Source organism: Gigantopelta aegis, chromosome 7, assembly GCF_016097555.1.
Source record: "Gigantopelta aegis isolate Gae_Host chromosome 7, Gae_host_genome, whole genome shotgun sequence".
In the NCBI taxonomy this organism is placed as follows: Eukaryota; Metazoa; Mollusca; class Gastropoda; order Neomphalida; family Peltospiridae; genus Gigantopelta; species Gigantopelta aegis.
The window spans coordinates 31765460-31780675 of record NC_054705.1 but is presented as its reverse complement, the minus strand read 5'-3'; the positions used below and the strand labels follow the sequence as shown (position 1 = coordinate 31780675).

At 39.8% G+C, this 15216-nt stretch overlaps 1 protein-coding gene across 1 annotated transcript; it reads right to left on the bottom strand.

The window, feature by feature from the left end:
- Positions 1-1254: 1254 nt before the first annotated feature.
- LOC121377566 (proline-rich transmembrane protein 1-like) lies at positions 1255-15173 on the bottom strand. Its single transcript, XM_041505613.1, has 4 exons — positions 14990-15173; positions 8731-8801; positions 7551-7679; positions 1255-2544 (listed from the first exon to the last, which is right to left on the bottom strand). Exons 1-4 carry the CDS (start codon positions 15000-15002, stop codon positions 2368-2370), a joined length of 390 nt encoding a protein of 129 aa, XP_041361547.1. The 5' UTR covers positions 15003-15173; the 3' UTR covers positions 1255-2367.
- Positions 15174-15216: the final 43 nt, after the last annotated feature.

Here is a 15216-nt window from a genome sequence, read left to right as displayed (position 1 = left end):
TTTGATCATCGTAAGATTTGTGCTTTGCTAGTCTTTTTCCAGGAGTGAGTTGAGGGGAGTGTTTGTAGAGCTCTCTGATACTGCTGCTCTCAGTGACCAAGTGACAGGGTACTGAAATATGCAGAACAGAGTGTTCAACAATCACAAATCCTCACAACATGGTACACACCATTCCTTGAGGTTGGTCATAAGCAGCCAACATTAGTAGGATAAAGGTAGCGAATGTCATATGGTTACCTGTCATATGGTAAGTTGATGAAAAATTATACTTTTTTAAAAGACCATTTTGAAACGTTTTTTGGCAAGACTCCATACTCTCTTGTGTTTTTTAATGCAGAGTGGCATCACTGAATTTGTATCTCTGCACAAAGCTGCCAGAGGGACGTTTTGACGAAGTCAGGATTGCTACCACGAAGCACTGATATGTGCTTTTTATCCTGTAACCACTGTTGCTATCGGGGAATTACAATGACCGAATAAAGCAAAGTCATAAATGTATACTAACAGATTATGACCTGACGTCACTCATATGACGTCACACACGCATACATGTATGTAGCTACATTACAAAATCTCCCATTTTACCTCTAGGTCATAGTACAATGTAGCTGAAATAACAGGAATAGTAGCTTTTACGATTAATTTTTATGGTCTGCAGGATAACGATAATAATTAGCTAATGACGTAGGCTATCGGCTTTATCCTGTTCAGGCCGAATGCAGAGCCAGTTTATCCTAGTAGCACGTGCTACAGACCCCGCGCTTCAGGGGACCCGCGGTGACGTGTACTTTTATTTTCCCCAGGTCATTTTTACCTTCTCCTCGATGGGGTTGCAAACTATATATCCTGAGAAGGTGTTATTTGTACTACAGGTCCCGCTGTTATTTGTGCTACATGCCCTGCTGTTATTTGTGCTACAGGTCCCGCTGTTATTTGTGCTACAGGTCCCACTGTTATTTGTGCTACAGGTCCCGCTGTTATTTGTGCTACATGCCCTGCTGTTATTTGTGCTACATGTCCCGCTGTTATTTATGCTACAAGCCTATTTTATGCTATAGGCCCTGCGGATCCTTGGCCGAATGAGAAATGTCCGTAATATACGCCGTGTATACTTTATCAACAGTAATATCTGTAATGCACGCCGTGTATAGTTTATCAACAGTAATATCCGTAATGCACGCCATGTATACTTTATCAACAGTAATATCTGTAATGCATGCCGTGTATAGTTTATCAATAATAATATCCATAATGCACGCCGTGTATACTTTATCAACAGTAATATCCGTAATACATGCTGTGTATAGTTTATCAATAGTAATATCCGTAATACACATTGCGTAAAGTTTATCCACAGTAATATCCATAATACACGCCATGTATAGTTTATCAACAGTAATATCCGTAATGCATGCCGTGTATAGTTAGTTTATCAACAGTAATATCCATAATGCACGCCGTGTATAGTTTATCAACAGTAATATCCATAATACACGCCGCGTATAGTTAGTTTATCAACAGTATAGTTAGTTTATCAACAGTAATATCCATAATACACGCCGCGTATAGTTAATCAACAGTAATATCCGTAATGCACGCCGTGTATAGTTAGTTTATCAACAGTAATATCCGTAATGCACGCCGTGTATAGTTTATCAACAGTAATATCCGTAATGCACGCCGTGTATAGTTTATCAACTAATATCTGTAATACACGCCGTGTATAGTTTATCAACAGTAATATCCATAATACACGCCGTGTATAGTTTATCAACAGTAATATCCGTAATACACGCTGTGTATAGTTTATCAACAGTAATATCTGTAATACACGCCGTGTATAGTTTATCAACAGTAATGTCCGTAATACACGCCGTGTATAGTTTATCAACAGTAATATCCGTAATACACGCTGTGTATAGTTAGTTTATCAATAGAAATATCCGTAATACAAGCCGTGTATAGTTAGTTTATCAACAGTAATATCCGTAATGCATGCCGTGTATAGTTTATCAACAGTAATATCCGTAATACACGCCGTGTATTGTTAGTTTATTAACAGTAATATCCGTAATGCACGCCGTGTATAATTAGTTTATCAACAGTAATATCCATAATACACGACGTGTATAGTTTATCAACAGTAATATCCATAATACACGCCATGTATAGTTTATCAACAGTAATGTCCGTAATACACGCCGTGTATAGTTTATCAACAGTAATATCCATAATACGCGCCGTGTATAGTTTATCAACAGTAGTATCCATAATACGCGCCGTGTATAGTTTATCAACAGTAATGTCCGTAATGTACGCCATGTATATATAGTAGTAACGTATGTAATGCACGCCGCATATAGTTCGTCAACAGCCGAATTCGGAACACACCCCGTTTAGTAGGAGGATAACAAGGATGAACGTAATAAGGCTTGGTAGAATACAGACACATCCGCAAATGATGCCGATGATAGAAAGTTGTTGGGAGGAACGGGCAAGCCTGTGTCCGTTCCATACGTCACCCATATCTGACGCACGCTTCGCCTGAAAAAAAAAGAGTTAAAGTTTGTTTAACGATACCGCTAGATCACATTGATTTATTAGTCATCGGGTTTTGGATGTCAATCATTTGGGGCCGAATTTACAAAGTCTTATGTAACTACATACATTTACAATACTTAAACATCTGCGTTTAAGAAAAACAAACTTCGTAAATTCGGCCCTTGATCATTTTGACATCTACATATACATATACATCAAACAATATTTGTTGTACAATAATAGTAATAAGAATTGTGGTTTACTCGTAGATTTACGTTTACGTGCAAAACTAGGGTTACGATGTTTTGTGAAATTGGGCCCTAAACCTTTATTGGATATCGACACGTCAAACGAGTTCCAGTTCCAGTGTAACGCTCATTCAGTATATAATATCGTATGGAATAGGCGACTAGTGATTATTATATACTCTTAAAAAAAAGTAGGGGAACTATAATAAGAATTTACAATTGCCAAAATTGTAAGGTATATTAGCTGTGGGGAATGGTTATATAATAATAGTGAATTAATTGGGCAAACATTATAACCGGTAGTTCAGTTTTACAGTAGACTTTATAACCATCAAAGATCTTGAAGGACGATTGGGGTCAGAAGTTAAATTTGAAAGTTGACGGGTTTTTTATCAGTAAATCGCAAATTCAAACAATTAAAATGACTAAAAACAAAACAATAACAACTGTATGATCAACAGAATGAAAAAGATAGACAGAAATAATATTTCACAGTGATTAATCGACCTTCCTGGAAATTGACAAAATCGAGAATGACACCCCACGCACGTGTACGGGGCAACCGTGATGCACGTGCAAACTATAGAATGTGTTTTGGTGTGTTGATAAACAGACCTGAACGTTCTTTACTAGGATGTCTGTGGTCAAAACGTATGTTCGGTCTAATAGTTGATATTAACATTAATATTTCAGGTTCCCCCTACTTTTTTTGAAGAGTATATATATATATATATATATATATATATATATACTTTTAAAACATAAGTAGGGGATATTCCACTTCAAATATCAATAGTTATAGAATGAAGTGAGATATAAACACTGTTGCGATTCCACAACGGTTCAAAATGCTGTCCGCTATCGATAGAATGGACATCACTATCAGACCAGTGATACATGTTTACCCGATTTTACCTTGTTACCAGTATATTTTAAGATGTTTCCGGCGTTAGATGCATTAAAAATAAATATGTCAATGTTTGGGTCCATAAAAAAATATGAAAAAATTTAGATTTTTAAACCTAAATCATATAATGAAAGAAAGAAAGAAATGTTTTATTTAACGACGCACTCAACACATTTTATTTACGGTTATATGGCGCCAGACATATGATTAAGGACCACACAAATATTGAGAGAGGAAACCCGCTGTCGCCACTTCATGGGCTACTCTGTTCGGTTAGCAGCAAGGGATCTTTTATATGCACCATCCCACAGACAGGATAGCACACATCACGGCCTTTGATATACCAGTCGAGGTGCACTGGCTGGAACGAGAAATAAATCATGTAATGTTTATTTAATGTATATCCAGGAATCTAGTTAAGACACGAAAATACATTTACCTGCTCTACACACACACACACACACACATTTTAAACCGAAGCCATAAACGAATCGCCATCTAATCTGATAATAAATCTGACCGTTTTACCATCAACGAAAATAAATCAAAGTTAAAAGTTTATGTTAATTAATGCGACCACTAGAGCACATTATTTTATTAATCATTCTCTATCGAATATCAAATATTGGATAATCCTGACATAGTCTTAGAAAAATTCGGCTATATAACAGGCCCGTAGGAACTCAAGGATGGAAAGATATGTGTTGATTTTACCTACTCTATGTAAAGTTACAAATATGGCTGCCGCTACTCATTTGGGTAAAAACCTTGGCAACATTAGCTGGCCTGAACACTTATCACCATGTATTTCCATTATTCTGTCGTGGTGAATTTTATTTGTAGAATGCAAGAAATTGCATTTCTAGTTTTCAAAAGTTTCTGGGAAAAGATTACCCGAATTTTGCTAGAGCTGTCGTAAACTCGCCACCAAAAACAGGCATTGAATCATTTCAGCTTCTTTCTTTTTTAAATAGGCATACAAAGTCCTACATAGTAAATTAAAAATAGTGCATTGCAACATGAAAAATTTGGTTTTATAAATATTCATTGTTTGCTATTATTTGCGATTGTAATTGTAACAAATTATCGATTGTATCGTACAGTTGTTCATTGTAAGTAATTATTTAATTTGATCCAATAATTTGGTAAGTATAATGACTGGTATTTGTATATATTTGTATGACAGGTATATATTTTCAGCGTATGTATATAAAAATATATTATGGAAAATGTCTGGCGAATGTGGCCGTCAAATTTGCTGTCTTTGAGCAATTCATATCTGTCTCTGGCGGCCAAATACATTCAATTTGTCAGATTTTGTGGATTCGCCGATTTCCTAAGATGTTTTTTACAAATAAACACAGGAGAAAGGTTGCATCGCTTTCAGCTAAAAGCATCAGCTGTTGAAGAGAGAAAAACAAGAACACACAAACAAGAAAACATTCAATATTTTATTTTAAATAAATGCACAGAAAAACTAAACCGGAAATTTTTTACTATATCTTATGACAAAACCAGACACAGGGTAGTGGACAAAACCGTTGTGTTGATTTTTGACATGCTGTTTATAAACAACAACTACATTCTACAGAATACACCAAACATTGCCATCATAATTGCATTTTAAATATTAAAGATTGAATTGTCTTAAACGGAGCTAATAATAATTATAGTGGTTTATTAAATGGTATAAATTAATGTTAAATGTAAAAATACGGGAATTGGAAAGGTAAACGTCACGTTACTTCATTCATATTTTAAAATGTCATCAATATATGTACTGTAAATCATTATGGACCATAATGTCTAACATCCTGACATGTGAAATACGAACAATTACCCAACATCCGAATAGTTTCAGCTCTCTATAACCCTATAACCAATATTCGTCATCGGTGTCTAGCCGTGTTTACATGCGAAGAATGATCGAAAGTGTGACCAAACATTTTGGACCATTGTGGAATCGTAACAGTAATAAAACTCAAAATAAGTGCACAATGCGCGTTAATGTAACCAGTCAAAGAGCATTAAAAAACCGCACCGATTGTTTTGATTGCGAAGCACGTGACGTGACGTTGCACGTATGAAGGGTGTGATTTGAAACTGGACGCTTAGTTTGCGTGTACCTTGTTGGCACATTATGACAATATTCTTTCTTGTTTGTTGTTGGAACACTAAATCATAACCTTACTTTCATATTATATACAACATTGTGTAACTTTGCAACAATGCGACGTCTCCAACGTCAGGAACGTCTCAGGGCTATAGGCATGCTCCAAGATGGCACCACCCAGCGAAAGTTTGTTTTGTTTAACGACACCACTAAAGCACATTGATTTATTAATCATCGGCTATTGGATGTCAAACATTTGGTAATTTGACATATAGTCTCAGAGAGAAAACCCGCTACATTTTTTATTAGTAGCAAGGGATCTTTTATATGCACCATTCCATAGACAGGATAGCACATACCGTGGCCTTTGATGTACCAGTCGTGGTGCACTGGCTGGAGAGAGAGATAGACCAATGGGCAATCAGCCAATCACATCGCAAGAGAACCCTGTGTTACAACTGGCGTTACAGTGTCTGGTCAGACTATTCGTAACAAGACTGCAGAGAAGTAACATCCATGCATGTCGACCCTACGTTACGCCACATTTGACTGCGAAACACATTTCTGCCAGACGTCAATGGTGTACACATCGTAAATATTGGGCTAACAGGCGTTGGGCTCAGGTAATATTTTCAGACGAGTCCAGATTCAAACTATACTTCCATGATCGACGACAGCGTGTCTGATGACGTCCCAATGAACGCTACGCCAACGTCAACGTTCGTTCTCATGATCGATTCGGAGGAGGGTCTTTTGTGGTGTGGGGTTGCATCACCATGGCTGCCAGAACTCAGCTGCATATTGTTCATGGGAGGGTCACCGATCGTTGTGCCTTTCGCACGTCAATCTGGACGCCATTTTGTTTTTCAGGACGACAATGCCCGTGCTCATCGGAGTCTACTGGTCACAGCGTATCTGCAGCAACATATAACTACACTACCGCGGCCAGCCCTAAACCCAGACATTTCACCTAACGAGCACATGTGGGACATCATCGGACGACGTCTCCGAGAACGTGAACGTCAGCCAACCAACTTGGCTGAATTAGGCGCCGATCTAAAAGAGGAATGGGGCAGGATCCCCCAAAATGTTGTTGAACGTTTAATCAGGAGCATGCCGCGTCGGATTCGTGCGTGCGGGAGTTTTACCCGTAAATATTGAAAACGTCAAATTGACAAGCACCACCCGTTGCCTATCTGCGTCTCCTCCGGACATACATCACTATCCTGGCTGTTATCTTTAATCAATCCCTTGTCACATGAGTGTTTGTGTTTAACCAATTAATTAATATTGCAATAAAAATTAATACATCTCTTGTTATATTGTGTTATATTTGAATAAGAGGCGGGACGTAGCCCAGTGGTAAAGCGCTCGCTCGATGCGCGGTCGGTCTGGGATCGATCCCCGTCGGTGGGCCCATTGGACTATTTCTCTTCCCAGCCAGTGCACCACGATTGGTATATCAAAGATCGTGGTATGTACTACCCTGTCTGTGGGATGGTGCATATAAAAGAACCCTTGCTGATAATTGAAAAGAGTAGCCCATGAAGTGGCGACAGCGGGTTTCTCTCTCAATATCTGTGTGGTCCTTAACCATACGTCGGATGCCATATAACCGTAAATAAAATGTGTTGAGTGCGTCGTTAAATAATACAGTTCTTTTCTTTTTATATTTGAATATCCCCTACTTATTTTAAACATTATATTATATATATAAAAATAAAGTAAAACATGTACTAACATCTTGTGCTCGTATAAGGGCGATGATTCCTAAAGGACAGCAGCAACAGAGAGTGGCACATATTGCAAGTGCCGTGTGGTCGGGGACGGGCCCATGTACCACCATCGCGTTAGGGTGGGGCTGTTCGATCTGGAAAAGAAGAACATTCCAAACAACTGAAAGTCCGAACCACCTATAGGTCATTGTTAACAACTACGATAAATTGATCTCATACCTTTAATTACTGTTAGATTCCCCCCCCCCCCACCACCACCACCACCACCCACCACCCCACCCATTTTGTCCAGATAGAAATCGTAAAAAAAACCCAAACCCAACATTACACTGACAAATTAGAATGTAACCACGTCACCTATATCGACTTCACTGAGATCTCCTAGGACAGACATGCAGACGGACAGAGACTGACTAGTGAAACATTACAATTAACTTACACAACAGGTAATATTACTAACTTACGCAACCGGCATTATAACTAACTTACGCAGCAGGTAACATAGCTAATTTACGCAACAGTCACTACAACTAACTTACGCAACAAGCACTATAACTAACTTATGCAACAGGCACTATAACTTACGCAACATGTAACGGGCACTACAACCAACTTACGTAACAGGTAATATAACTAACTTATGTAACAGGTAATAAACTAACTTATGCAACAGGCACTACAACTAACTTATGTAACAGGTAATAAACTAACTTACGCAACAGGCACTATAACTAATTTAAGCAACAGGTAATATAACTAACTTACGCAACAGGCACTATAACTAACTTACGCAACAGGTAATATAATAACTTACGCAACAGGCACTATAACTAACTTACGCAACAGGTAATATAACTAACTTACGCAACAGGCACTATAACTCACGCAACAGGCACTACAATTAACTTACACAACAGGTAATATTACTAACTTACGCAACAGCCATTATAACTAACTTACGCAACAGTCACTACAACTAACGTATGCAACAAGTAATATAACTAACTTACGCAACAAGCACTATAACTAACTTACGTAACAGGTAATATAACTAACTTAACCAACAGGCATTACAGTTAACTTACACAATAGGTGATATAACTAACTTACGCAACAGGTAATATAACTAACTTACGCAACAGGTAATATAACTAACTTACGCAACAGGCACTGAAACTAACTTACGACTATCACTCTTTGTGGTTGCATCATGTTCTGACTGTTGTTAGGGTTTGGAGCACCATTAGGCATTGGTCCTGTAATAAAGCACACGAATAGTTGAATAGAGAATATCACATGGGTGGCCGTTAGATACCATTTATTTCACAACGAGTTGTTTTAAAGTTTATCTAACGAGCGAAAGCGAGTTTGATACGTTTTCAAACAACGAGTTGTCAGATAAATGATATCTAACGGACACGAATGTATTATTCTATTTCTTACATATCCTCAAAACACAGGTTTTAAGCTAATTTTAACATCTATTTCGACTAAAAGTTATTTACAGCCCTTTCACTGGTAGCTAACTTACGCGTCACAGACAAATTATTGCCAGGTTAACTATACGTTCGATTTCGATTGTGCTGTGTTTTCATTGGATGTGTGGCATTGGTGACCTGGTCATCACCTAGTAGTATGTCTTGAAATTGTTAACATAAAGGTGCGTTATTGTATTTGCAAATGTCATAAACAGGATGATAATTCCAGGAAAGGCCTTAAAATAAGGTTTTGATAAACCTATTTGTTAAATAGAGAATGGCTAACTAATGACGTATATAGGAAATCGGTTTTATACTGTGAAGGCGAGGCTTGCCCAGCGGAATATCTCATTCGGCCTGAACAGGATAAAGCCGATATCCTTCGTCAGTAACTAGATATTACCTTTATTCTGCAGACCATAAAAACAAGGAGAAGCTATTATTCCTGTTATTTCAGCTACAATGTACGATGACCTAGAGGTCAAATTAGCGATTTTGTAATTTATTATATAACATTTAGTGAAATATCTTAAAATATCAGTGAAATAAAAGTGACGATAACACATTTTAGAGTGAAAATTTCACTAGGCCTATTTCACTCTAAAATGTGTTATCGTCACTGTAGAAAGTGTTATCTTCACTGTAAGAAAGCCGGAACTATTTTTCTGCTGACATTTTAAAAATAAAGGTAAATTGTTATAATAAATAGAAAATTTCATGTTTTTTGTCAAATGTGATTTATATCTCATCTCGTGAAGTATGCAATCATATCACACTCGTCGAGCAAGCGCGACTCGTGAGATATGATTGCAAACTTCGCTCGATGAAATATAAATCATATTTGACAAAAAACTTGAAATATTCTCGATGTATCTGTGTGTGACGTTACATGGGTGTTGCTAGTATACGTTTATAACTTTGCTTTATTCGGTCATCATAATCGGCCGATAATAACAATCGTTGCAGGATGAAAAAAAAGAAGAAATGTTTTATTTAACGACGCACTCAACACATTTTATTTACGGTTATATGGCGTCAGACATATGGTTAAGGACCACACAGATTTTGAGAGTTAAACCGCTGTCGCCACTACACGGGATACTCTTTCCGATTAGCAGCAAGGGATCTTTTATTTGCGCTTCCCACAGGCAGGATAGCACAAACCATGGGCTTTGTTGAACCAGTTATGGATCACTGGTCGGTGTAAGTGGTTTACACCTACCCATTGAGCCTTGCGGAGCACTCACTCAGGGTTTGGAGTCGGTATCTGGATTAAAAAACCCATGCCTCGACTGGGATCCGAACCCAGTACCTACCAGCCTGTAGACCGATGGCCTAACCACGACGCCACCGAGGCCGGTTTGCAGGATGAAAGCAAATAGCTGGTGCAGTTTGACAGTTTAGGGTGTATACTACCAAATCAAATCCCATAGACGACAATAGTAACATATGCGGCTAAAACTCCTACCTGCAACGTATCAACCGACATAAACACCACGGATATAAATACTACCACCCCTTACACTTAAAGTGAATCAGAAAAAAATGAGGGTCAAGCTGCTCGTTTCTGAGATAACGGGTAGCGTCTATGACTACCCTAGTTTCGCACAAAATTCGAGTACTTTTTTTTTACAGGTACCCCATACATGTTTCAAGCACAAGGCTACTTGACACATTGGTACTAGATGAAATAAAATTGCACATTTATTTTACCCAGATGAAACTATTATTTTTCACAACCAACACACTCACATTTATAACCAATCACAGGACTTGTGGTGTTCACTTCTCTATCAAAAGTTGGGTGCACCTCGAACTTTGACCCAGCCGGAAGTTATTTGGTATAGTACTACCTTTAGAGGTTCCTCTTCAATGTGTCAATATATATGTTTTATTTTACATCATAAAATATGGCTTTAACCATGACCCGAAATGGTTCTAAAGGCTCGCTGGTGTATTGCACGTTAAAAATTAAAGTTTGTTTTGTTTTACGTAGGAAATGTTTTATTTAACGACGTAGTCAACACATTTTATTTACGGTTATATAGCGTCAGACATATTGTTAAGGACCACGCAGATAATGAGAGAGAGGAAACCCGCTGTCGCCACTTCATGGGCTACTCTTTTCGATTAGCAGCAAGGGATCTTTTATATGCACCATCCCACAGACAGGATAGTACATACCACGGCCTTTGATACAGCAGTTGTAGAACACTGGCTGGAATGTTTGGAGTAGAAATAGTCCAGACGTTGATTCTAGTCACTGCACTGCCAAAACGTTTGAAGAGTATACCCTACATATGCATGCAGGCATGGTAATTGGCTTTCGTACACACTCGTTGGTGAGAACACCATGTGTTGTTTATGATTACACATACTTGTTAACACATGTACGCGTTTTAACAATTTCAAGACATACGACTGGCTGCTCCTAGGTGATGATCAGGTCACCAATGCCATACGCCCAATAAAAAGCCAGCGCGATGGAAATCGATTAGACTGTAATTAATGTTTAAAAACACCCTCATTACACCTACACCCCCCCCCCCCCCCCCACACACACACACACACACACACTTCATCAGCTATTGGGTGTCAAAAATATTTATAATATGATGATCAACATATTTAAAATTCTAAAATTACTAATGAAAATGGTATGGACAGCCATGAAACAATCTGATTAAAATTATCTCTACTGGTCTACCAGTAGGTCTAACAGCATTGCGTGGACTCCCATGTCCAGGTGACATTTCATATATAAATAACAATTTAAATATCGACCAATTACACTTCGCCTTTTATAGCGTTATTCGGAAGCATACAAATTCTAAAAATATTGGGCGAGACTATTTATGCAATAGGCGAATTTGTTGGTCTATTTCAACATTAAAAAAGGGGAAAAAGTGCAGTAATAAACTCTGGATTGTATACTAGTATAAACAGATTTTATGGCTATACCATCAGGTCAGGTCAAGTAAAAGGTTTAACGTGCATATATACCACGAAGGTTTCACGCACACCTGTCCTGGGCTTAATCTCTGGCCTTTGCCAGTGACTAAGTCCAGGACAAGGGGGGGGGGGGGGGGGGGGGGGGGGGGGATGAGTTTGAAATGGTCGGAATTTGGAATAAGTATTTAGTAGCGTCCAGCGACTGCGCGGACCGACTAGTAGATACCGAAAATGGGCCGTGTTCTGATTGGCTGAATTTCGACGTTTTTTTTTTCGTCTTGATGATGATGATGATGATAACTAGTTTAACGTGCCCATATACCACTAGGGTTTCGAACACGCCCATCCCGAGTCCGACCTCTGATAAGATCGGTGGCCTGACTCGGGATGTGTGTGTGTGGGGGGGGGGGGGGGTTAGTGTTGAAAATGGGCAGAATTTTGAAAATAGCAATTAGTAAAAAGGTTAATAGTATAATTTAAAAAAAAAGAAAAAGAAATTACAAGCCAAAAAAAGAAGAAGAAAAGAATTGACTGCTCGGCCGAATATTTATATAATTTGGAGCATTTTAGAAGGACAGTCCAAAAATAAATAAGAGAAAGAAGAGAGGATCGGACTATTTAATAATATTTTTAAAGAAAAGTAATTTCGACATAAAATTTTGAACGAAGGTCTAAATGTTTAAAGTCCAATCTATATGTCCACGTGAGTGGCCTCGTTAAGGCCGTTAGGGTGTGGAGGTTGGCCTACGGCGAACTGATGAGCGGAGAACCGGCAAAGGCGGGGATGAAGTGCTTCCATCTCTGGTCGGCGAGGATGGTTATAACACTCCGGTAGTCGTTGCCGAAAAGGGCCTTGACGATCCTGTGGATGGTATGGCTATCCATCTCTCTAACTAGGACCGCTTGTCGGTAGACTCCTTCTCGGCGCTGAGTTAGTACCAACCCCGTCTTGCCGGCTGTAGACTTGATGGTGTGTAGCTCGTAAGCGCTTCCATCAGGTAGTTGTTTCAGCTCTGGTCCCACTAGTCCGCCCATCAGTAATGCCGGATCCGAGGTGTCCCCCTGCACGAACTTCAGGAAGCCGGACCTGATTTTCCCGATCTGAACTTTCCAGACGGCTTCCGAGTCGGAGGGGGACGGTGCCTGTGAAGGTGGAGGCCTTGCCTTGTCAGGCTGGTCGCTCGGCTGAGCGACGGCCTTCCTCTTCGCAACGGCTCCTGCCCGGACCGCCGCCTTCCGAACTGGCAAGACTGGTGACAGTGGCCAGTTACGTGTAGGCGGTGGCGTAGAGGGAGATGGAGGTCCGTCTGCGGGTGTCTCGCACATCGGCGCGTTGAGAGCATCCCTCGGTGTTGACGGCGGGTCCGGATGAGCTGGTCCTTTCGTCTTGGGCCGATCCGGGGGCGGCGACGCAGAAGGGACCGCCACTGGCGGTTGAGCCGCCAGTTTTGTTCCCCCCTGAGCCGCTCCTGGCGCACGTTTCTTCTTCCTCCGTCCTCTTCCCTTCCTCTTCTGCGAGTCCGAGTCGCCGTACACCAATGTCACGGTTGCCCGTGACCCAGTGTACGCGACGCGAAACTCCAGCAGCGATCCAAAGCTTGCAATCAATCCCCCCAGGTGGGGGGTGGGGGGGGGGGGGGTGGGGGTGGGGGTGGGGGGGGGGGGGGTGGGGGGGGCAAGTCGAGAGCACAGGCGACAGCGTCCAGCTTCATCGAGAGTTAGCTTGGAAGTTTTCGTCTTGAAACGAATTTTATATAAAATTTTATATTGAAATTAGTTTCCGGCATACTTCGTAATTCACCCGAATCATTTCGTATACCCTCGGCATAATCCCGAATGTTTTCAAATTCTTTTCAAATTACTGGCATGATTTTGCAAGGTTTTGAGGTCAACTGGACATGAGCTCCAACGGGGTGCTGTTAGATCCACAGGTAATAGTAATTAACCAGTGGAGCTAATTTCAGATCATAGTAATTAACCAGTGGAGCTAATTTTAATTAGATTGGCCACGAAATAAAAGGGTCACAATTAGGAAAGACACAATGAAACATATTAAAAACGACAAAGAAAACCATTATGGCTAGACCATGAAAAACAGTGTATGGAGTTGTGGTAAGCAAGCCGATATACTGCACCAAATTATTAACACAAAACGAATGAGATACCTAATTCGCTCTTTTGAGATTACTCATGAGAATGTTGCCAGCCCTGCATCACGATGAAACAAAATATTTTGTTTAACGACACTTCTAGAGCACATTGATTAATTAATCATCGGCTAGATTCAATTTCTAATGAGGAGCCTGACGTAGCCCAGTGGTAAAGTGTTCGCTTGATGCGCGGTCGGTCCAGGATCGATCCCCGTCGGAGGACCCATTGGGCTATTTCTCGTTCCAGTCAGTGCTCCACAACTGGTGTAACAAAGGCCGTGGTATGTACTATCCTGTCTGTGAGATGGTGAATATAAAAGATCCCTTGTTGCTAATCGAAAAAGAGTAGCCCATGAAGTCTCGACAGCGGGTTTCCTCTCTCAGTATCTGTTTCTTTGTTTCTTTGAATCTCTAATGACGCCACACGCATACAATGTCTATGGCACTGTTATGGCATTAGTGTCTCGGACTCTATTAGGGGAACATATTTACAATGGTCATATTGATATTTCTGTGGAAGATTGTCATACAGATAATACTTGTTACTAACATTGTTAGGTATTGATTGTGACACCCAATAGCTGATGGGTTTTTTTTGGTGCTACGGTGTCGTTAAACATTCAAGTTCAAATCAACATTGCCGTGTACTTCTGGGCCCATTGTAAGCGTTTTCCAAAACACTTTTACTTATCTTTTTACGTCAAACCAAACTGGAATTATTTGCCAAAAAATATTTGTAGAAAGATGGGACGGGCTATAAGTAGGTTAGACCAAGGTAACAAAGCTCACGAAAACGAGGTCATCACACACACACACACACACACACACACGCACGCAGGTGATTTAAAATATTAATGAACATACCTTGTCTGTTCATATGTTAATGGCGAACTGAATGTATGTTGTGAAACCCACTCTATATATCTGTCGTAACACGCTGATTCATTCGCACCTGGCGTTACAAATGTCACGTGATAACTATAAGGGATAAAAAGAATCTACCTAAATGAAACAGGGTTGTTTTAACGGGAAACTGTTGTGACGTAAATTAAACTACACTGTGATGCCGTCATTAATTAGGCTACTCTGTA